Consider the following 23,385-nt stretch of genomic DNA (forward strand, 5'->3'; position numbering starts at 1 on the left):
CGCCCGGAAACCGATGTCACCCACAACCAACATGGCCGCCCGGAAACCGATGTCACCCACAACCAACATGGCCGCCCGGAAACCGATGTCACCCACCACCAACATGGCCGCCCGGAAACCGATGTCACCCACCACCAACATGGCCACCCGGAAACCGATGTCACCCACAACCAACATGGCCACCATCAGAGGCCAGTGATCGCATTAGCGCATTTGGCGCAGCGGGCGGCAGCAGCGTGCCGGACCCCGCCCCTCGCGCAGAAAGACGACAGGCTTTGTGATAGGATAAGGGGAAGTGGGTTCTAACTAAAAGGGGGGAGGTTTAGATGGGATGCAAGAAGCTTCACGCTAAGGGCGGCGAGGCTGGCACTGGTTGCACAGAGAGGCAGTGGATGCCCATCCCTGGAGGCAGCCAAGGTCAGGCTGGGCAGTTCTCCTCTTGCCCACTTGTCACAGGAATTAGAGAACATCGTGCTTTAGTATAAAGTGCACTTGACGAAAGGATTCTACATTCATGTTGATTAAACACAGACAATACCCACATCTTTGCAAAGAAAAATTATTGTCTCCATTTATGCATCCTCCCCCCTAGAAAGTTTCAACACATCTACCTGGTGTCAAGGAGGCAGATTTCTGTTTTGCAGGTTATTTGGAAATCCTACATCCTTGAAACAGCTAGCACTTCAATTTGGTTAACAGAGTAACATTAGCACACTTCAATTTTCCAAGTTGTTTACCCTTTATACTTTAACCCTTTAAACTGTAAACATCACCCAATTCTCAGTCACTGTTGACCATTAATAGTACTGAAGTTTTAATTAGGGCATCTAAAAAAAAAAAAAGTTTCTCTCTTGATAGCAGTCTTAAAAAAGGGAGTGGGAAGAAACAAGAAAGCACAGTAATTCCTTTCCTCGTTGACATTAGCAAAAAGCTCAGGTGCTTGACAGGAGCATTCTTTGGGAAAGTCAGATAAGTAACTGCATGTTATTTAATCCCAAAGAATAAAACATCTTTGTATGTCCTCACTTACTCCTGTCTGGCAGTTCAGCACAGACACGACGAGATGCATAAACTACACAATTAAGTTTTAACTGCTATTATTTTCAGTAAGAAACATGAGGGAGTAAAAAAACAAAACCAAAACGATCAAATCCCATTTGTCAACAGCCACCTGAACTTTTACTACATTAAACAAAAATCATCCAAGAGCTCTGGAATGCTCAACGTCAGAATGTTTCCATTCAACCTGAGGCAGAACAAGGACTTAAAAGCATCTTCATTTGCCCACTGCTAGCTTAGTGCTCCAGTACTGCTCACTACACACTGTGGCCCAGTTGCTTTCATGTATTTACTGCAACTTGATTTAATGCTCTCAAGGTGAATGAAAAATCCACTCTTTGAAGAAAGAGCAACAACAACACACCCCACCACCATAACAAAAAACAAGTAATGAAGGAGCAAGTCTGAGACTGCCTCACAAGACTGAAGGTGTAGAAGTCTACGGGGCCAGGTGATACACATCCTGGGGTCTCAAGGGAGCTGGCTGATGTTGTTGCTGAGCTGCTCTTCATCATGTTTGAGAAATCATGGCTGTCTGATTGAGTCCCTGGTGACGAAAGGAAGAAAAACATCACTTCTATTTTTAAGAAAGGAAGAAAGGAGAATCGGTGGAATTACTGCCCTCTGTACCTGGGAGGATCAGGGAATAGATTCTCTTGGAAAACACGTTAAGGCACATGTGACATGAGGAGATGATCTGAGACAGACAGCATAGCTTCATCAGGAGCAGACTGTGCCTCACCAGTCACACCTAGAGCAATGGCATCAGTAGACAAAGGAAGGGCAACGGCTGTCCTTTACTTGTAGAAGGCCTCTGACATGGAACCCACTTCATCTCTGAATTGGAGAGAGATGAAGGGTGGACTATTCCACAGATAAGGATCTGACTTAGGCTGCTGCAGGTGGCATTTTATTTTTCAATATATAAATGAATTCACATCTAATGCCCTAACAGAGTGTTAGCTTTTCTGTTAACGCTCTCACCAGCAAAATTTAGTGATTATTTCTACTTTATTTCTTTCACCTTTTCCATTACTTCCCTATGACACACAAGCAGCAGCAAAAAATAAAAGCCAAACAAAAGCTTTGTCTTACTTCTCAATATTCAGAGTATCCAACTCTGAGAAGAGACAGAAAAGATTATTTTTTTACAAGTCTAAAGTCCTTCCAGAGTTTTGGTATCATCTGTTTCCTGGCATTACAAGAAGCGAGAAGTGTTTTGCACAGCAAAGTGAGTTGTTCTACCGTTCAGAAGACAGTTGCATAAGATGAGACAGTGGAGTCATCTTGAGGTGGTCTAAGCACGCGTTTCCATTTTTGCCCTCTTTGCTTTCCTTAGTTTCATGCCTCAAATTTCGAGTTTCTCAATACTTTCCATCTCTGCCCACATCCTTCCTTCCCCTAACAGACCTGCCATCGCATGGAAATAGCAGAGATTTAATCAGCAGTGCATGTCAGTCTTAACTTTGCAACACGTGATGGTTCAGCAGTCAAGCTGTCTGCACACTTCAAGTCAAGCACGCCACATAGAATGACTGGCTCAATCTTGGAACCACCAGCTTTAAATCTCTTCCTATGCATGTTACTTTGTATAATTAACACAGTGGTGACACAGAGGTTAATGCCATACTGAAAAAGGAGAAAGAATCAGTTAACTGATGTCAAGCCTTGAGAGTATCACTGCTGCTAGCTGACATCACAATTACTCTTCAGTTTTGGTCTTAAGCAAAATTACTTCATGCATCGAGATCCTCACAAGCTATTTTATATAGCACAACGTTTACTTATTGCATCCTTCCTTGGCAAAGCCTTGGAAAAGGAGCAACAGCACAACACAAAGCATTCAGAAGCGTGAACCATTTCTAAAAATGAAAACAAATTATAAAAATCACAGCACACAGCATCTGAAATTGTATTCAGTATTACAATGTATTATGTGCAAAATTCACCATTTGCCTTTTACAAAATGAAATACAAACATGTGCCAGGGGTTTCAAATACATGGCAAACTAACATTGAAAATGCTACAGATCTTTGTATGTACAATACACGTGTCGCTTGTGATGTATTTCTGCAATCATCTGCCCACACAGGACCTGGAGAAAACTCCATGTCTCTCTAGGAAAAAAACAAAAAACAAAAAGCCAGCCCTACCTGACTTCAGGAGGACCCACAGCATCACCCACAGCACCAGCTATGTTGCACAAGCCTACAGAACACACATATTCAATACCATTTTATCTTTGTACACGTAGGACTCTGACCTTCACGTCACCTACTGAGTTACTTAATGAAATGCTACAACATACTCTTCAGTCCAAAACACGTTTTGATGGTGCTGACAGACTATACAAAATGGTTAGTGTTCACTGTACTGATGCATCTAATCCTCTGCTAACCCCAGCAGTATCTGGGATAGGTGCTGCCAAATCCCTCTGCAAATCTACAATGAAGTTTACACGTGAGTTCGTTGCCAACCTCTGCTCATTTTCTGCAGGGAGCCTGAACCAGCAGACTGACACATTTTAATCCCAAATTCTGCTCTTAAATTCTTTCTCTGTCCCTTCTCCACATCCTCTTTTTTTTCAACTTCCCCTTCCAACCACCCAGTTCTATCTAAAACAATGCATATAAACAACAATCCAGATAACAGTACCTAAAGTTCTGATAAAGGCACTGAAATCACCAGTGCCAATGTTACAATCTTCTTACACATAACAGAAATGTCATAAACTCTCCCGTAACAGGAAAAGAAGAGAAACCAAAGAGACTTTTAATGCAGTACTCTAAAACCAGCAAGAGATTTATTCTTGTATATTAAGTGTTAAAATCACATGCATAATTATAGAATATTTTATAGTTAAAAAAATATTTTAAAAAACAACCCTGACAGTTTACCTGCAACTGCTATAAAATTTCTAGGAAATATATATAAAAACATGGAGCTTTTCTGTAATAAAAAAAAAATTAGAAAAGGATGCAATCATCCAGGTAATGAGCTAACTGATGCCCTGCATCGGACAGTCTTGTCCAACTCACGCTGGTGAAACTGAGCACACACCAGAGAGTTTACTGAAGTAATTATCTAACATACGTATATTTAAATCAAAGTGACATTTGGCTAAAGGATGAGTGTAAGAAAATAGATTTTTGGCACACTACAGCAAAAAGAACTGCAGAGGGCCACAGTATAATGCTTCATTTCAGGCAAGTCTGTGGTACAGGAAATTCAGCTTCACGGGCTGCTCGCTCAAACGCTCAGGTGGAATATTCTGCACAATTAGCCATATGCATGGTTTACATGTATTATTGTTTTTTCTAAGCAACACTAATGTGTCTGCACACATTTCGCTAGGCATTTATGGTTTAAAACCTGCACAGACCGTTTCAGCTCCTAAAGCAGGGAGCTAACAAGGTTATTTCCAACAGGTAAGCAAACAGAAGTGGAACTGTCGATGGCTGGCTTTAAGAGGCAGAGTCGTCGTTCTGAAAGATGGCGCTGTAAGGATCGCTGTTAATGCGCTTGTAGACGAAGTGAAAGACCTGGGGCTGCGGGCGGCTGTGCAGCTCAGCCTTTATCTTCTGGGGGTAGGTGTCTTCCGCCAGCTGCTGCCAGGTGTCATCGATAAAAAGAAAGAGGCTATATTCTTTTGGGTTGTCCACTTTGAACTTCTCAGCACACAGCTGGCACACATCTTCTGTAGTGATGTACGGTCTTACCAGCAAGGTCTTTCCTGTGCATCCACTGTTAACTTCCTGGAACGCAACTCGAAGGTAGTTCTGTTGGATGAGAAAACGGGCGTCAAAAAAAAAAACAACCGAAAGAAAACAAGACATCCTCTGAAAATTCAAGAGTCAGCAATGAACAACCAAACACCCCTGCGTTCCAGTTGTGAAACACATGCCACTGCTTCCTGTAAATTCTGACCACCTTGTGAATCGCAATGTCGGTGGTGAAACTGGCAAATCTGCAGCTGGGCGTTACTGAAACTCAGCAAGCCAACATCCCCCTTTCCTTGCTTTGCATTCTAGCTCTGCAATTAGGAGTGAACAGATACAGCCTTAAAGACAAATGGAAAGCCCCAGTGATTTTAACAGGACTTCACATTAGGCTTTAACAGGAAACAAAATGCTGAAAAGCAAAATCTGAGACAGCACATCCAAGAGATGCTGCTGATGCCACTGCTGGGTCACTACAAAAAACCAGAAACTTCATGCAGTATGTTAGTCAGAAGCAGAAAAAAAAGCTCCAGCTAATTTCAAGCAAACAAGGATGTTGGTCCACGAGCTACTACGTGATAAACATCTTTTTGCAGTCTGATACTGTAGCATGCACAAGGTAATCCAGCCTCATGCAGGACATTTTCATTGAGTTTATCAGTGTCTGATATGAAAAATTTTGTAAGACGGTGTTTTCCTTCTCCAAAGAAGGCACAAAGGGATGCTGCAAAAGAATAAATTTACTCTGCTGCATTCGAGTGCATTTAGATGATCTTGAGGCAAAAGCTGGATCTTTTTTCCTCGACTGAAACTGACATAATCCCACAAGTCTGACATAACACACCATTTCATTTTGTCTAAAAAGGAAATTAACTAGAATTGAAGACCGTCTAAAGCAAACTAGGAAAGTGAGAAAGACCTGCTTATTGAGTGAGCTGTTACCTGTCTGTATGCTAAATAAAACAAGCATGCCAAACCTGAAGAAGTAGGGAGAAAAAAAGCAGCACTGCACGCTTCAGTTTTAATTTCTAATGTACTTAATGTACAGAAGGTGTGTTTTTAAATGCACGTGCATTCATGCAGGTAGGAATGCTCCAAGGAGTGGCCGAAGGTTGCCCATAACTCAGTGTTAAAATTATTTATTGGAGCATTGGAAAGTTGTGTTTAATCCTCATCAACATATGGGATTTTTGCTTTTGATGACCCTTTGAGGAATGGAGAATGAAGGTCTTCGAGTTTCACTAGGCTGCAGCACAGAAGCACAGTGAGTGCATCTTGGTTCGATGGGACAATTAGTTGAGCTGAAGTCACTTCATGCTTTTGTCATAGGAAAGGTACTTTATTTCAAGGACTGTAGAATGCTGAGAAAGAAAATGGAAAAGTGGCATTCGGAGTAGGCAGCAGAGGCTCTCTTTTAAAAGAGACACCAGAAGAAGCACTGTAGAACTTCAGTGCCAGCTCTTCCCCAAACCCCTGCATCTCCCCAGACCCAGCACAGCACCCAGCTGTACAGTTAGGTTGGCTGAAGTTGACTTGCTGAGGAAGGGAAGAATAAATGGAACGCAAGATCCTGCCCAAAGAATCTTCTGCACTTTAGGCATCCAGCAAAGACCCCGGGAAGTGAATTTTCCTATGATGTAGCGTTCTATGAGAAAGAACAGCAGATTCAAGTAGGCTGAGACTCTTCCTTAATACAGGTAAGCACAATAAAGATCGGATCCCAGCAAGATGGACTAACTCTGTGCACTGGCTGTAGGTTGGTATTTCTGTTAACCAGCTCTCCTCTTAAGACGCAAATTGCACAAGACTGCTTCTTTTCTCAGTTCCTTCCTGTTCAGTGTTGATCTGTAGTTCCTTATATGCACTCTGATAAAGCAGAAGAAGCCCGAGCTGGAAGGTTTCATTACCTTCTGGATTACCCCACACCTTCACTTCTCAAGCGCTTAATTATGTAATAAATAATTGATGGTTGTCACTAGAAACTTTGTGCAGTGAAACACAAACAACTGAAGTGAAGAAGTTAATCCTTCTTGATTACATCATCTTCTTCTCTTCGGTCCACAGAATCCCATAACTTTATGTGGAAAAATAAGCAGGCCTGATTTTTAAAGACGAAATAATTGCAACTTTTATTATTCTTCAGTTGAAGTTATTGACCTACTCTGAAAGAGCAGTAAGAAATGAAGAAACAAACATGAAGACATCCAAGTAATAGAACACTACTCCTTGCACTGACTTTAAATCTGTAGATAACTACTCTCCCACCTCTCCACTCTGCCACCTGCTGTATGGCACTATGAGCTACTGGGGAGCTGTGCTGATTCATGTGCCACTGGAATTCCAGATCTGCTCTTTTTAGCAGTAGAACACACTAAAAAGTTAAATCAAGAGATATGATTCAGTTTGTCCATGCTCTGAGTGACTCAAATAGAAGGGTGGCTGGGAAAAACATATTTGGTATTTTCTCCAGACATCATAATTGAACCCTGTTATAAAGTACAAAGACTTCAGAACTGAGGAAAATTTGCCAGCCCCATTCTCAGCACTGCTTCAACCCAGTTACTTCATAATCCCAGGGCAATCATAACAAATCATAACTCTCAGATGGGGATTTCCAACATAACAATTATTCCTGGCTCTTCTGCTTAAGCCCTGAGCTCTACCTGGAAATCATCAACTGAAGGTATCGTCCTGTTAGCCGTCCTCCTCTTGTGCCATTGCCTGAGAGTATCTCTGGCTTCTGAACTTAGCAGTCTGGCAGCTTGTTCCTCCTGGAAATTCTTGATCAGGGAAAGTGCTCCATAAGCGCTTGTCAAGTAATAGCCTCCTGTGAAGGACAGCAAGGGAAGAACTTCTCAGAGCAGTCACAAACACAGTACTACAAACAATTCTTACGTATGTGGTAGTGCCCGTATTCTACTGTCAAAATATTAATACATAAAAACAGCTCATTAGCCTGCTAAATATTGAACAGTATGTTCTTAGCTGCTAAGAGAGATGTAGTAGTCAGACACAGTCCACATTATCAAGCAGTGAAACAGTATCTAGCTCTTGGTTCACTGGTACTGGGGACAGCTGGTTCCTTAAGGGACTTATTATCCTCCCAAGCTTCAAGAACTGGTGACATCAACATCTGTCAACTGCTTAATCAAAATGAAAGAATCTACCCACTGTTCAGGAACATGAAAGCAACAAAGTACTGGACAGAGTTTGCCACGCACCCAGGAAGCGCATCAGAGTTTGATCTGTCTTTTAGAAATGAGGCTCTGGTTTCAAATAGCAGCCTCTTGGCCTTTAGTTTTGCAACAACTTTTATAAACACAAGACCTAAGAGCCAAAGCAAACAATACGTTACATTTAAACTGCAGAACCCCAAAGCACTGAACAATTTCTCCTGTACAGATTGTCAGCTGGTGCTGAAGACACAGCCGAACAACGGCCAGACTACTTTTGTTGAATTAAAAAAAAAAATCAGTAAAAAGTTCAGTAAATGTAACCATGTTTGTGATCTCCAGTTTCATATCTCAAGTATTTTCCAGGCAAAGACACACAAGCAATGGATGCACTCAGAGGATGCTCCACACACGAAGGCAGGGAACTCACTAGTTCCAACTGGGAGGAATCCCAACGAGGCTCTTCCATGCATAACATCATGTAGGAGGATACAGCAATTTCATTAAGCCATAAGATGGCAGAGATGTGCGACAAATACACATACATAAAATCACAGCTGAGTTTGGTCTAAAGAACCTTCACACTTTCTCATAAAATGAGGGATTCTGTGGCCTATCAAAGGCTTGCAGAATACCTGTTTGTCAAGAACATCATCAGGAAAGCAGAAGGGAGATTTCCCCTTCTCTAGCAGATTTCAGCCAATCAAGTGTGCCTTAGGAAACACATTCCTAGGGCTAAAAAAAACTTCATGAGAAACAAATATTGGCAAGAAGTGAAGATCATTGAAGGGAATATGTTCTTAAAAGCACTGACCTGGCAAAGACAAATAAGTTCTTACAAGTACCTAAACCAACCTCCATTATGTGTCACAACTTAACTGAAAGCTACAGCCCTACAAATACCCTCGGGATACTTTCAGGCATTGAAGGATAAACACATTTGGCACCTGCACAGTACATGTTCTTGCTTGCCAAGTCAGGATGCCTCCTCCTTCTGGGCCAGAACCAAGATATCCCCTCTTAAGGTTGTAAGACTCTCCTTGGCCACTCAAGCTTATATGCTGTAAACAAACAACCAAATCAATGCCAAATGATGCTACTGGCATCAGGATTTCCCTTGAAAGTATTCCTACTTGAATGAGGTAAAGATACTGCATAGTGATGCAAAGCCCTTCCCATGCCCTTTCCTCAGCTCTCATAAAAAAAATAAACGTTACCTTCTCCATGCAGCAAAGATGGATCCAGCAATTCCATCATGTACTCAATTTCAGTATCCAGCTCCAGCATGTCACACTGAGCTAATACATACGTCAACACAGGCAAGAAGTCATCAGCTCCATACAGCCTCCCTGTGGTGAAGGAAATAAGCAGTGATACACAAACCACACCTTTCTCTCAGTTTCGTTGCTTGAACATAAAGCATTATTTTGCTGCCTTTCTGATCAGTGTCTGCATTACTCTGCAGTCTTCTGTTATCAATGTGTGGCAAAGAGAATGTCATCTGGCACTCAACAGCCAGGACACCAACGCCCACATGATGCTATACTTCCAACAAACACAAATCTGATGACGTGTGCCTTGAAGCATGCAAGAGAATGTAAAGACTGGGCTCAGCTTGGTATCAGTTCATCTGGTCAGCTCCCAGAAAGCTGCTGTGCTCTATGTCCAGCCTGATCTCCACTCTCATTTCTATCACGGGCTAAAAAGATGATGAATAGGCATTTTACTGTTTTATGCAGGAACACCCACTTTCTGGGAAGAACTGTTACTAATGCCAGCTTGAGTTTGAATACCAGCACAGAGTCTAGAATATAAAAGCCTATTAAACTTCATATGGAAACTCATCTCTTTTTGTTGACACAGCACAGTTATAAGTACCATCGAACAAGGTCTAATGCATCATCCTTAACCAGCTGGTGAAGCACCATTACCAAAGCATTACATAGCTGAAGTACAGATTGTGCTGTACGTACATCTGTCTGCCTTCCTGCCACTTTTACTGCATTTAAACTTTGCTTAGAAAGTTGTAAGGGCAAACCCCTAGACTTGGCTGAAGTGTGTTCACTACAGAACCGACATAACGGCCACTTGAAACCAGCAAAAGCAGGAATCATACCTTATTCTTTGGTGAAACTGCAGATGACCTAACGGCTGATCTAAAGTTAAACCAGCTAAAGCACATCCTTCAAGTATGGAGGGTAACTGGCTGAGAGCACACAAAGCAGAAATTAACAGGCACAACTGGCTATGCAAGAGTTAGCCAGCAGCAGTCTCTCCACAGTTCTCTTCTGTGTGTTGGAAACACACAATGTGGTAACAGCTGCAGCACTTCAGGCCAAAATTCCCAGATGCATTTTAAAATGCAGAAGTTTGCACTGAATGTAAGTACCTTACTGAATGTAAGACCTTGGACTTAAATGCACTTCAGACCTAGAGGCACTTTGATCAGCAGCACCACGTCCAGCTTCAGATTCAACGTCCATTTTGAAAACAAACTGCCTACCACCACCAGCTGCTGTTATTTGCTTAGGGAAAAGCTACCCTACGAGCAGCACTGCTCACCTTAACTCATGACCGACCACAGCAGTGTACTGTAAAGTCTCCAGGTGACAGAGTAGCACCTATGCAATAACATAGCACCCTTGCAGTTGTTTTACTGCATACTGCAGTTGTCTGACTGCATGCTGCATTTAATTACTACATGGAAATACTGGGTGCACCCTCAATTACTACTTTCCAGACAAATACTCACTTAGACAGTGTTGAACTCAGCGCTCACACACAGGACAGCCTTTCTGGCAGTCCCAGAAGTCTACAGTTAAGCAAAAGATTTCTATTTATTTAATTCTTTTAAGCTGCTTCACAAATCTACTTCACACTGAATCTGCAGGCGTGCCGCCAGATGCATCAGAGGTAACAGGAAAGAAGAGCAGAGAAAGAATCCCTCTCAAAAAGGCAAGGTTATACGCTTTGAGAGCTCCAGGACAAGATATATACTGGTAAAACCAAGTGGTTTAGCATCCTGCATTGAAACACAACCCCAGGTTTGGAGCTCAGTGAGCTCGAACCACGAGAAGCACCATACCTGAGTTATTCTCCATAACTGTGTAAATCAGTTTGCAAACTCTCAGCAGCAGCATGACCTTCTTTTCAGGCGAGTACATTTTCTGCATGGTCATGAACTTGACTTTAATCTTCTCAACATCCACAAAGTCTGGTGTTGGAACAAACACGCCCAGTTCCTGAGGATTCCTCTGCCGTACCAGCTGCAGGTTTTCCTTCAGCTGTTTCCAAGAACCATCTGCAGTATGAAACTCTTTCAACATCGCTTCTATGTGGCCCTTCAATGGCTTCAGAATGCACTTATGCATGGCTTTCTCCAGGACAACATCTGCAACGGGAAACACAAGGCCAGTTGATTTCCTCCTCTAGAGCAGTGCCGGAGTTAATATAACCATTCCCAAGACAGATATTGCAGAGGGAAAAAAAAACACAATTGCCAAGACCTATTTATTATACAGGCTGAGTTTCCAGATGTTTGTTAACAAGAGAACAAAGAAGCAGAACAGAATCTGTATTCCATTTTCATTACCGCCATCTGGTAAACAACAAAAGAAGCAAACAAGCAGGAAAAAGAAACCCACCAAAAAAACCCACCACAAACCCACAGACTGACCCCAAAAAAGAAAAAAAGCTGTGGCTCCACTTGGCTTTTTTCTTCTGTTGGCCAGAAATCTGAGTTTCGTTTCGCTTTAAGTTCAGACCAACTTCCAAACTTACAACATAACACAGCCAAAACCATAACTTGTATCTGCTTTGGCAGAAGACTCATTCTTTTTGCACAGTTTCCATCAGAAACTACAACTCAATCAAAGTCTCCTACAAACTTGACTCAGCTTTGTCAAGCTCTTTAAGAACTTTGAAACATTACGGGCCTTAAACGATAAATGAAAAGGAAGCCGTGTTTGTCTCGCCTGAGATTTCATCATGCAAGCCTGCACACAGCTTTGTCATCAACTTTGAAGTTCTTTGTTTGGCAATAGTGTGCACGTGGCACAGCCACTTGTTCTTTTTTATTTGCCTGCTCTACTCAAGCTTTTCATTAAGAGTCACACTCCATGTTCAAACCATGGACCACATCAACAGAGAAGGGTTTTTGGCTAAAACCCTTCCCTTGGTTTTCCCTGCCAACCTGTATTTTGTAAGCCAATTTCCTCTCCCACCGCTCGGTATCCCTTTGACAACATGGCTTACATTATTAGCTCACGCAAATTAGCTGTACCATGCACAAATCCCACATGCACAAAAGAAACATGGGGCCTTTCAGCTTGATGCAGGCAGGCCTGCAACCACGGGTAGGCAGAGAGCACAGAGGTCAGCTGGAACATTAAAACTGCAAACCATTTTTAAGGCTTGGGATTTTTTTTTATATTTCCAATAAGTTCTGTCTAACTCTGTTTTCCTCGCCTTATTTTCTCAGACAATATTTGCCTCTCCTGGAAGGGCATTTTTTCTTTCTGGGTTTTTAACTTCATATCTCTTTTCTTTCTCCTCTTATAGTCCCTATCCTTCATATGTAGCCTTTTTTATGCTTTTCTCTGGCAGGCAAATCCCAAACTATGCATAAAGGCATCTGAGTTCTCTGTCACAACGCTGCAAAATCTGCTGGAAGGGAGAAAATACAAACACATTTGCCTCGATTTTCCTGATTTCCTTATGGCCATGTTACACAGAGTGAAAGGCAGATCCAGCTTCCCATCTGACCAGAGCTACCAATCAGACCCCAACAAGTGGCAGCATTTCAAACAAACCATCCTTACCTATTTACTTTGCAGAGCAAAGCTAACGTCAAACCCCAGAAATGGGCACAGTACTCCACATAATAATCCATTAACAATAATATTCAAATTATAATTAGTATTACAGCATCTCTAGGTTGTTTTTGCAACAACACAAATCAGCAAATTCATGTTCAGTGCAGAAAAGGCCAACTCTTTTCAAATATCCAACAAATAACACATCAAATGTCCAATAGGCTCCAGGGTACTCAGTGTTTCAGCAATAACAGTCACTCCTCAGACTCAAAATAAAACCCAACAAACCAACAAACCCAACAAAAAAAAAAAAGGAACGGAAAAAATATAATGTAAGAATCACTTAATGTTCCTGAAGTGATACTTAAATAAACCTCTAGCCTCAAAATGGGAACTGGAAATGCTTTGATAAATGAATTGTAAGGCCAGCCAGCTAGTTTCGCTGTGACTTGTGGAAGCACATCTGTATCCGACGCTGACACGCTATTTTATTTTTTCCACTGCAAACCACACAGCTCTGATTCTAGAGAGGACAACATATCAGTAACAGCAAGTGTCCTTACATGCCCTCCTACAATCCTCGCTGCCACAAATTGCAGCAAACTCTCAATTCCCCACTACCAACTTGTGTTGCTCTACTGGCATCACCTATTAGCTCCCAGCCTCCGGATTGACATGCATGCCCTGTTTATCACCTAATATTGGTCCAACTGTTCTTTGGTAAAAGGACTCAGTGGGGTCACAGAGAGCCTTGGATCCATTACAAAAAGCACAAACAAAATTGCCTGGGATGCTAAAAGCAAAGGGTTGCTTTGGTACGCCATCTCCAGTGGTGCAGATCTTACAGGAGCAGCACGCAGGCTCTTGTTCATCGCTGGCAAAATGCACAGCTAATGCTGGTGACCGCACTGAAAAATAATGTGCTGTAATTGAGAATTTGCTCTGTCCAGTAGTGTTATTGTGCTCTTTGTATCTGTTGTCATTTCCATGGAAATAAACAGAAGGCATTACTTGCAGCATGACCTACAGGATGGCCAAGTGCCCAGTTCCTGGCAGATGTCAGCACTGACACATAGCTAGCCCACAGTGCAGACAGGGACGTCTCAAAAGGAGCAGTGTTTGGAAGTAAGGCTTCACACACCCACACATCCTGCACAGCCCTGTGCAGTGGCAGAAGCTGACAGACTAGGGAAGAAAACGGTCTCTGAGATGAACCTTCCCTTGCTTTGCCTGCAGAAAGCACACCAGTGAGTCACAGATGTATTTGTTCTAGGTTTGTTTTGCTTTAATCAGACGAGTTGTGGGCTGTTCAAAACTCACACTATGGCTGTGTGGCAAATGAGTCCTCTCTTAAAAAGGCAGTAGTAAAGGCACAGGGAAAGCCACAGAACAAATCAAAGGGATGGCCAGGAACGGGAGAACCAAACCCACTGCCTTTGCTCAATGTTTTTACCACTGCTTCCTGCCCACCCAATGGGGTTTCCACTTTGGAGAAGTGTTCTTCAGTGACCTGGAAGAAGGTTGTAGTGAGATGGGGGTCAGGTAACAGTGACAGGATGAGATGGAATGGCTTGAAGTTGCACCAGGGGAGGTTCAGGTTGGCTGTTAAGAACAACCCCTTGTCCCAAAGAGTGGTGAGGCATGGCACAGCTGCCCAGGGAGCGGTGTGCTCACCTGGAGGAGTCCCAGAGCTGTGGGATGTGGCACTGAGGGACGTGGGCAGTGAGCACAATGGGGTGGGCTGAGGTTGGTGATCTTAGTGGTCTTTCCCAACCTTAATGGTTCTATGATAGATTCTAATGAGAGGGGTAACAGAGGGGAAGCCACTTCTCTCAATTCAACATGGTAAGGTACAAAGATGAACAACTGTGGAGGAGGAAAAAAAGAACACATAAGCACTTAGAAATAGCTCAGCCAACAGGAGGCTTTCAAGAAGAAATAATGGCATACCATTATAATTCTTTTAGGATAACAGTCAATGAAGAAGAGCAGGTGGTAGTCTGTCTCTTGACCTTTTTGAGACCCTCAACCCTATTCCATGCAGCTTTCCTATAAATATGAGAAATACAGTCTAGTTGTGGTTATTATAAGCAGGGTATGTGAACTGAAAACGCTGTACTTTCTGGGAACTCACCAACAGTTTACTATCAAACAAGAAATACTAGAAAAAATTAGTATGAACTAAAACACTGATTTTCCACAAGAATAAAAAGGCAAAAAAAAAAAACAAACAACAAAACCAACCCAAAAAACCACAAGATGAAGCGATTAAGCACGTCAAGAAGAAAAACTGAATTGCAGAGTCCTGTGACTATTTCAGCAACCATTTTGATGGGGTCTGAGAAAATAGCATCCCCCAGTGAGACATGCTAATCACAGCAAGGTCATAGTCAAGTGGCAGGAAGCAGACCTGGCTTGACTGTGCCAAGGCCAGCCAGCTGGAGGTGCAGAGACCAGGCAACCCCACAGGGAACACAGGGCTGGAAAGGGGGTGAATAAAGTAAGGTCCGGTGCCACATGACAGCATCCTAGATGTAAAAAGCTGCTGCAGCAAGGACTGCCAATGATTTCCACGTCCACTGTCAGTGGAAACAGGTACAGGGAGGTGAAGTTAGGCAAGGGAAAACCTTTCTGTGTCTAGGAACAGTTAGCAGGCGTTCTCTGGAGGCTTAGGACTCCTGATCAGTGGATGCTTTTGAGCACTGCCCAGAGTGGCTGAGCCATGGACACGAGCCATCATGCTCTCTCCTGCACCAACGGGCCCCTCCTCACTGACCCTGATCCTCTTGTCACAGTACTGTCCTGATCCTAAGAGCTCTCCCCAAACCTGATATCCCACACTGAAAAACCCATCATGCGTTAGAAATAGCAAGAGATAACAGGCAGCATTCTTTCCAGGCAGCTTTGCATGCAATCAACTAAGACTTCCTTGCCAAATTCCTTAAAGCTGACCGTCCCAGGTTCAGGCACTGGGACCCTGTCTGGTGACACCTGACAACAGTGACTGCTCGCTCAGCACCAGTGACACCACCTCCCAAGCACCTGCTAGTTGAGCAGGATCTCCTCTGCCCAGCCCAGCATATTCAAGTGTGGATGACTTTCAATACCTTTTGCATTTACTCTTGAACAATAGAAGCCAGATACCTTTAATTCCATCCCAACACTGGGAATCCTACTGTTCCAGGAAGGTCTACAATTCTGTACTGAAATAGTCAAGTAAAAACCTGGATAGCAGGCAGAGATGCTTTCAAGCTCTCCATAGGAACGACTACATCTTGCTGTCACATAGTTATCTGCTGAGATCAGCAACATCTGATGCTCCTGATTCACTTCCAGGATCCAGCAATAGACAGCAGTTGTTTCAAAAGCAAGTTCATTTGTTTAAAAGCATCCCGCCTTACACATTAATTGCATTTAGTCAGAGGATCAGAGCTATACTTTGTCACTGAAGAAAACCGATGTAGTTATTATGTCTCATAACTTCAACTATTCCAAACTACTAAAACATTTAAAAGCAGACATTTTTCCAAACCTCCAGAGACTCAGTCTGACTGAACCACACCCTTGGAATGAAAAGTACAAGCTAAACAGAGCTTTGACCAAACTGCTAGTAAATACAGCTCTGTATTCCTTGTCAAATTGCCAATACCCTGCACAAGGCCAGAGGAAAAGGCCCCAAACACCAGTGCTCCAATTGCCTTTTTCTTCCACGTAGCACCTACTTAATATACTTCTTCTAAAGAGTCTCAACTCGGAGGACTCTCAGTGTATATTTGCTCTAGCATTGCTTATTAGTTTTGCTTGACTTTCCATAAGTGAAGTTCAGGTTACATGAAGCATTTCCTCCCAGGCAAGGACAGACTGAAACGTCAACATAAAATCATCCTCTACTGCCAGAGAAAGAACTATCCTGCCAATTTTGCACTGGGCCAACTGTTGGGACACTGGGGTATAGGAGAAAAACAAGCAAATTAGGACTGAAGTGAGCTCACAAGGAAAGTATTTTGCCTCGAGGGATGTTACCTCCTGAATGTGGCTTATAGACTCTTTTACAAACACAGCTCACACTCAGCAAGGCAGAGGGACAGTGGGATTTTATGCAGCAACAATGATTTCACTTTGGTGGATACACAAGCCTCTCCCTGTTGAAAAAACATGTATTCAACCCTATAGCTCATCTGCAACCTTTTATAACCACATACATGCAACAGAGAGATATAGAAATCCAGAGATTAGCAACCCGTTCTCTCCTACACACATTTTGTTCTTTCAACTCTATCTTTTCAGTTTGTTTCATCTGCAGGGACACTGCAGCTTTGCTTAGAGTGAACAAGACTGGATGAATGAGATTTATTTCCACAGTGAATTGCTACAGAACGCCTTTCTGCTCTTAACTGTCACCCTTTTCTAATAAATTCTAGTTTTGCAGCTACTGTGCATACTCAGCACGCTGCTGAAACTGTCCCAGCTTCGGTGCCAGCATTTCAACTGTTTCAGCCCAAAGGAGGGGACAAAACAAGTGCTGACAAAAAAGAGATTTTGCAAAATAAGCAGTAGTGCAGATTTAATACAAGATCATGGGTAAGGAGTCCTATAACTGCTGTTGCTATTTTAAGGATAGTTTTTTATAAACAGCTTGGTAGCACCAATCTGAGTTGCTAGGTTTTGGTTTTGTTGGTGTGGAGTTTCTAACATTTTTTAACAACTGAAATACTCAATGTCTTGAATTCTGACAGTAAAATCAATCCCATCTTTCCAAACTTGCATAAAGAATATTACTGTTAATACAGATTGCACACGTCTACCTTCCCTCAAAATACAGCCCAGTATTCCTTACCTATTTGGTCCTCTGGAATCAGCGATTCGATTGGGGGATCAAGTTCAGAGCTTTGGGACAAATAGTTCTTCACTTGGGTCATGAACTGCCGAACTGTCTGTAGCATATCTGTGCTGGAAACGTGGCACTCCTTGTTTTCCTGGAGAAAGCTGATATAGTCCTGCACCAGGCATCCAAAGTAAGTGCGTTTGTCCCGGGACATCTCTGCAATCTTCTTAATCATTCTCTTTTCAGGGGTCATGAAGGAACTGAAAACTCCACTAACTTTCCGTAGCTGGGATTTCACAATCTTGGGGAGAACAAACGAACTGTTTCTTTTCTTCTTGGGCTTCAATGGAGGTGCCATGCTTTCTTGGTCACTTTCCCCCTCAAAATCCTCCAGGCTGCTGTTAGTGTCCCCCTCGTAGCCAAACAACGGCATGCTCCGATCAAAGTCCAGCGAGTCAGAGGAGGAGGTAGAAATGCTCATGTCGCTCAGCCTCTGCCGGCCTCCATTCCAGGGTACGTGTGACTCAGAGCTGCTAACTGCAGTCTTCTTGGAAGCTGTTGGAGCTGGCTGGGGTGGGGGGGTTTCGCCTACAACGTCAGCAGCCGCGGGCACACGCGCAGAATTGCAGGCAGGTTGAATTGCGGCCGCGGGCTTTGAGCTGCCGCCCTCCACCTCTGCACAAACAGCCTGCTTCTTCAGCCGAGGAGGCGGAATAGGGGTTGGTTTACTCTGCAGCAAATCCAAGTCTCTCTCTTTCTTATGGTTGACTGTTTCTGGCACGCTCGTCCGCTTTATAGTCCTGGAAAGCTGTGGGCTCATGAGGACGCTATTAATAGAAGGAGGTGGTGGCCGGGGTGGGGGGGAGCGAGGCCTCTCGGTGCCATTCACGTCCTGAGATTTCAGGCTCTGCCTTTTCAGACTTCCAGTGACATCTTGGCTGTGTACTTTTAAGAAGAGTGGATTAATGAAACACAGCGCTCCGTTGGTCTGGCTGCACTCCAGCTCCAGGGGCGTTCTGGTTCGTATAGAATGCACTCCATTTATAAGGCAGAGCTGACGCGAGTCTTTGCAAGCGCTGTCTGAAGGCCCAGGCTTACGGGGAGGTGAAGCATCTGAGGGGCTGCTGTTAGCTGGAGAGCTCCAGAAATCTGAAAAATCAGCATTGCATCAGTGTAAGAATGCAGGATAGCACGCAGATGGCTTTCAGAACATTCAGCTCTACACAACCAGCTTCACGTAGTAAGCAATTCAGACAAGCTTTTATTAATTCAAGGAAAAAAATCCCAGTGAATCCCTGAAAGCGCTACCAGATGTAACTGCACGCTGTACTCATTTACACGTATGGTAAGAAATGGAGAACTTCAAGTCAGAGCACAGAATTAGGCTTAAAAATTAGCTGAGCACCAAAGAAAGGAACAGATAATGTAACACAGCAATCTTTATGAATTTGAGGCTAAAATGAGCATGATCTCATTACTAGCATCTCAGTCAGGAGTGATCCTCAGCTGGTATTAATAAATCCACTCCATTAAAGACAACAGAACTGAGCTGATCAACTCCAGCTGCCACTTAAAATAACTCAACAAAGACTTTGGTTTGGTTTCCTCTTAAAACAAACAAACAAAACTACAAATGCTCACATTCAGCTGCACTGGGTGCACACAGTCTTCAGCCACAGAGAACAATTGCTCGTGTCCCTTTAAGAGAGCTGGCCTGTAGCCCCGTGTTTGCAATGATTTTGTCTGAGCTTTCAGACACTCAGCAGCACATAATTAGACCGAACGTGCCATCCCACACCAGCACAGTGTGGAAAACCTGTGCTAAACCAGCAAATTTCAGCCGCTGCCTCTTGTCCCAGCAAAGCATCAGCAGCATTTTTGTGAAACTGAGTCAACAGTAAAGCCCAGTTTGTCAAAGTACAAAGACTGAAACCAGACAAGCCCTCAGGAATAACCACCACACCAAAACAAGTGAAGAACAGCAGAGGCAGGCTTTGCTCAAGTTCACCAGTCTTGGCAAGGCCCCTTCTCCTGGAGTTTCAAGATACCTTACATTGACTGTTGAGCAAACACGAGCTGAAGGGCATGAATACCCATGGTAGGTCCATGCCTGACAGCTGTACCTTACCTATGGGCAGAAGATAGGGCACAGCCCCTGGCACAAGTTGCAGCCAGAGAACATATGTGAGGAATTTACTTTTTTTTTTTCCCTTACAGAGTCACACAGCATCCCTGTTTTTTTTTGTCCTGGCACCATGACTCTGCATCCTGCCTGCAGCACATCTACCATGTGAGCCGTTACAAACATGTACGATGTAAATAAACATTGCTGCAGGTGAAACAGCAGGAGAGGCCAAAAGAATCTGAAGCATGAAAGACTTCTGACAGGAGCAGGATGTTTTCTTCTGTGCCTGCTTGTTGCTTAAGAAAGCTCACTGTTAATAGGAAGGGCCCCTGAGAGTTTTTTTTTTTAGCATCTCTTGGGTCCGCAGTATCACAGAGCTCACTTTTGTGTGCTGCTTTGTATGCGGACACCAAGAAAACCATCAGAAACTTAACTCTGCTGCTCGGCATTTGCTCACAGAAACCTCAAACTTAACCTGGTATGTAGCAGATAATGGATTCCAAATACAACCTCCACATAGTTAGAGGCTAATCCAATCTCCTCCTCCGTATTCAAAGGCATTAGCTTAAAGAAACAACACACAAGACACAGACAAATGGTTCAACACGAAGTAAACCATGGTGCTTTCAAGTAGTGAGAACAAAGAGTGTGGTTAGTCTAGACAGCTTGTTCAACATCATCATTCTCCTCCATGGAGATACTCAGATGCTCCTCGAGGGCCTCCAGGTGTCACTGGGAGACCATCTCCATTGCTCTGCATCTCAGTCAGACCATTTTTTTCCAAGTGTTTACCTAATCAGCAGTTAAATGTTAGTCTGTGGTCCCACTAAAATTCCACGCTTCCATTTGATCGCCTCACTTTGCAAACAAGAAGTGCAGAAGACAGTTTCTTCTCTAAAACAATTCCTGATCCAATACAGCAAAATGCAAAGCAATGCAACTCTCCCCTGCGTATGGCTTCTCTGCGAGCCAAATAGTCCTAGAGAGCCTTGTGATAACACCATGATTTCCTGAGGGTCCACTTCTAAATTAAAGATGACTCAAAAGTCTACCAGGACAGAAGACTGCCCTGGCTAACCCTCCCTTCCTGCCAAAGGAAATGAGGCCATTCAGCACTTTGCAGGAGTTGCTCAGTGATTCATTCGGGTTGCGCCCATGTTTCAAATCCTGCCAACCTTTGTATCTGCTGCAATGCTCAAATGTAATGCTTAACGTTTTTACACTGAGCCTTTAATTGGATGCAGCAATCGTGCTCTTTCAGCCAAACCAACATGCATGAATATGTTCTGTAGATGTTATGTATACACCCCTCCTTTTATTCATAGGCTACAGCATGAAGCCACTGATGTTGCAATTGCCCTCCTAAAATAAATAATCACGTGTCAATCTGAATAGAGCCGCTTATTAATAGTGAATCTCAGTTCCTAGACTATTCCATCAGCTGCAGCAAATTATCCAGCTAGTGCCTGCTATGTGAGCCTGCAGCCAACACTCACCCTTAGAGGACAAGCTGCATCAAATGTTTGCCTGAGGAATTTTTAGACTTGCTTTGCAGCAGCTTAAGGGGCTACGCAGAGGAGAGAGTGAAGGAAGGAAGGAAACAGCACTAACAGAAACACGAATATCACAGAAGATTAAAGAAGGAAGGAAGAACACCAAGGTAACTGCTTGGCAAGCACATGGTTTGGCCATCCCAGTAAGAGAAGCTGCTTTTCCAAATGAAATTTGGATCATCACTGACAAACATGAACCGTTTACAGACAGCTTATTTCCTCAAGCTTATAGTGATGCTACAGGGAACGACATCTGTGTAGATGACTACTTACTCAGTCCAAGCTGAGCAATCTCTTCAAGTTCAGCTTCTGTCTTTGCTGCAGCAATAGCATGAGGCAACTTCAGGGTGAATGGAAGGACATCCCTGTTGTGCAACATCAAAGTAAATATGGTTTTCACAACAACATCCAAAGTTTTATAAGACTTTGTTTTCAACACAGGCTGAGATCCAGTTCCTACTTCCTTCTTGAGCTACAGAAGGTAATAAAAGCCTTAAACAAACATTGCATGGTGAAAATTTTATCAGTGCCAGGATTCCTTCACACTGAAAACTAGTGTGAAGTGCAAATGAGTTTCAAGTTCCCAGTACTCCTCTGGGGCTCGATTCCACAGTCCCACCCTACATTTTCTCCTGCTGCATCAGAATCTCTTACATCTCATCCTTTACAAGTATGCCAGTGAGATGCAAAATGCTATCAGCCTTAATGTTATCTTTTGAATACACTGTTAACTGATCACCAACTTGAATTCCAGTTCTCAGATTAGAAATCTAAATGAATACTTTGGCACCTACCCTAAACACTTCCAAGCTGGGATGTACCGGTCCTACTCTGTTCTAGACTGAAAACGTATCTTACAAAAGAAAGCATTAATCATTTCTCACACTCAGTTTCTCAAAGGGAGACGCATGAACGGTGAAAAATAACACAAGCCAGATCTAGTGTAGAAAGCTTTTTTAAGGGATAGAACTACTTAGCCACATGTACACTGTGAGTACCAACAGCGTACCTCTTGCCCACCTCACAGGTACTAACACATCCTCAAGCAACAGCACCTGCTAAACCAGTAGTATAAGTACCTACACATAATTAAGAGTAAATGACAGCAAATAGATTCCCATGGAACATAAAACTATCTTACCTACTAATACAGTAGAAAGCAATGAGCCTGAATAAATCAGCAAAACTTATTCCAGACCCCTCTAAGGAAAACGCTGCAAAGAAAGTAACAACAGGTAAAGAATCACAAATCCATTGCTTCTTAGAAAAGCTTAAGTAAGTGCATCTCTATTTCTCCCCCTAGAATCAGTAAGTTTACACCATCAAACTCAATACTACATGGCTAATAAAGAACAACTGTTTGAAAGAGTACGTGTCGCAGCTACAGGTAGTTTCAGAGACAATGGACAGTCCTGGTGATGGGTTTCTGCACTCCAGACGTGTGGTGTAACTCCTGGGATCAGATCCAGTGTTATTAGAACTGCACACATTTTTAGAAAATAATAAAATTTAACAACTGAGGCTTCCCATGTTTACTAATGTGCTTAAATCTCATTGATTCCACTGAGAAATCTCACCCAAGAACTAAAAGGTATCAAGGAGAAGCTCCTACATTGACACAGTCCAAATCTTCTACCTCTGCACGTGGCTAAGACCAAAGCACTGAAGGAAGATCATTTACTAAATACAACAGTGCCAGAAGACAGGTTCCTTATTTGGTCTTATTTGGACCAAATGCTGGTTTTAAGGAGCTTCAGACAACTTCTATGAAGGGCTGAATGTGAAGCCTGATTCTTCAGCCCATCTGCATGGCAGAAAAGCCAAATGAGAAGGGGGTAAATCTCTTATGCAGGTGCACACACAGTTCCAGTTCCAGTTCTGCAGGCAGAGGAATTCTTTTGAAATTCATCTCTCAAGGAAAGTACTTCCTGTGCTGCAGAAGCTTAAGACATTCAGACTGAAATCAGGCAGAGCTCCTGGCTTGGTGGAAAAAGACAGAAGTCATGCAGAACCTTTGGTTATTGCCAGCAATGCCTCTTGGTGAGCAGCAGCACTGCAATTTTGTCAGTACTCCATGCTGCAAGATCAGCTTCCCAAAGCAAGGTTCACCAGTGTC

General features: G+C 43.1%; 1 protein-coding gene across 3 annotated transcripts in view; it reads right to left on the bottom strand.

Annotated features, from left to right (window-relative positions):
• Positions 1-2,964: 2,964 nt before the first annotated feature.
• Positions 2,965-23,385, bottom strand: part of RIN2 (Ras and Rab interactor 2) — a 59,365-nt gene continuing 38,944 nt past the window's right edge. For all 3 annotated transcript variants that reach the window (XM_042878371.1, XM_042878356.1, XM_042878366.1), the window contains 7 exons: positions 22,411-22,483; positions 21,543-21,634; positions 17,604-18,740; positions 11,038-11,343; positions 9,170-9,301; positions 7,443-7,606; positions 2,965-4,839 (listed from right to left, as the gene is read on the bottom strand). In XM_042878371.1, the coding sequence (XP_042734305.1) occupies positions 4,525-4,839; positions 7,443-7,606; positions 9,170-9,301; positions 11,038-11,343; positions 17,604-18,740; positions 21,543-21,634; positions 22,411-22,483 (2,219 nt within the window). In that variant the 3' untranslated portion in view covers positions 2,965-4,524. The remainder of the gene's footprint in view (positions 4,840-7,442; positions 7,607-9,169; positions 9,302-11,037; positions 11,344-17,603; positions 18,741-21,542; positions 21,635-22,410; positions 22,484-23,385) is intronic.

This window comes from Lagopus leucura, unplaced genomic scaffold (assembly GCF_019238085.1).
Source record: "Lagopus leucura isolate 7727_CA_CO unplaced genomic scaffold, USGS_WTPT01 Super-Scaffold_73, whole genome shotgun sequence".
NCBI lineage: Eukaryota > Metazoa > Chordata > Aves > Galliformes > Phasianidae > Lagopus > Lagopus leucura.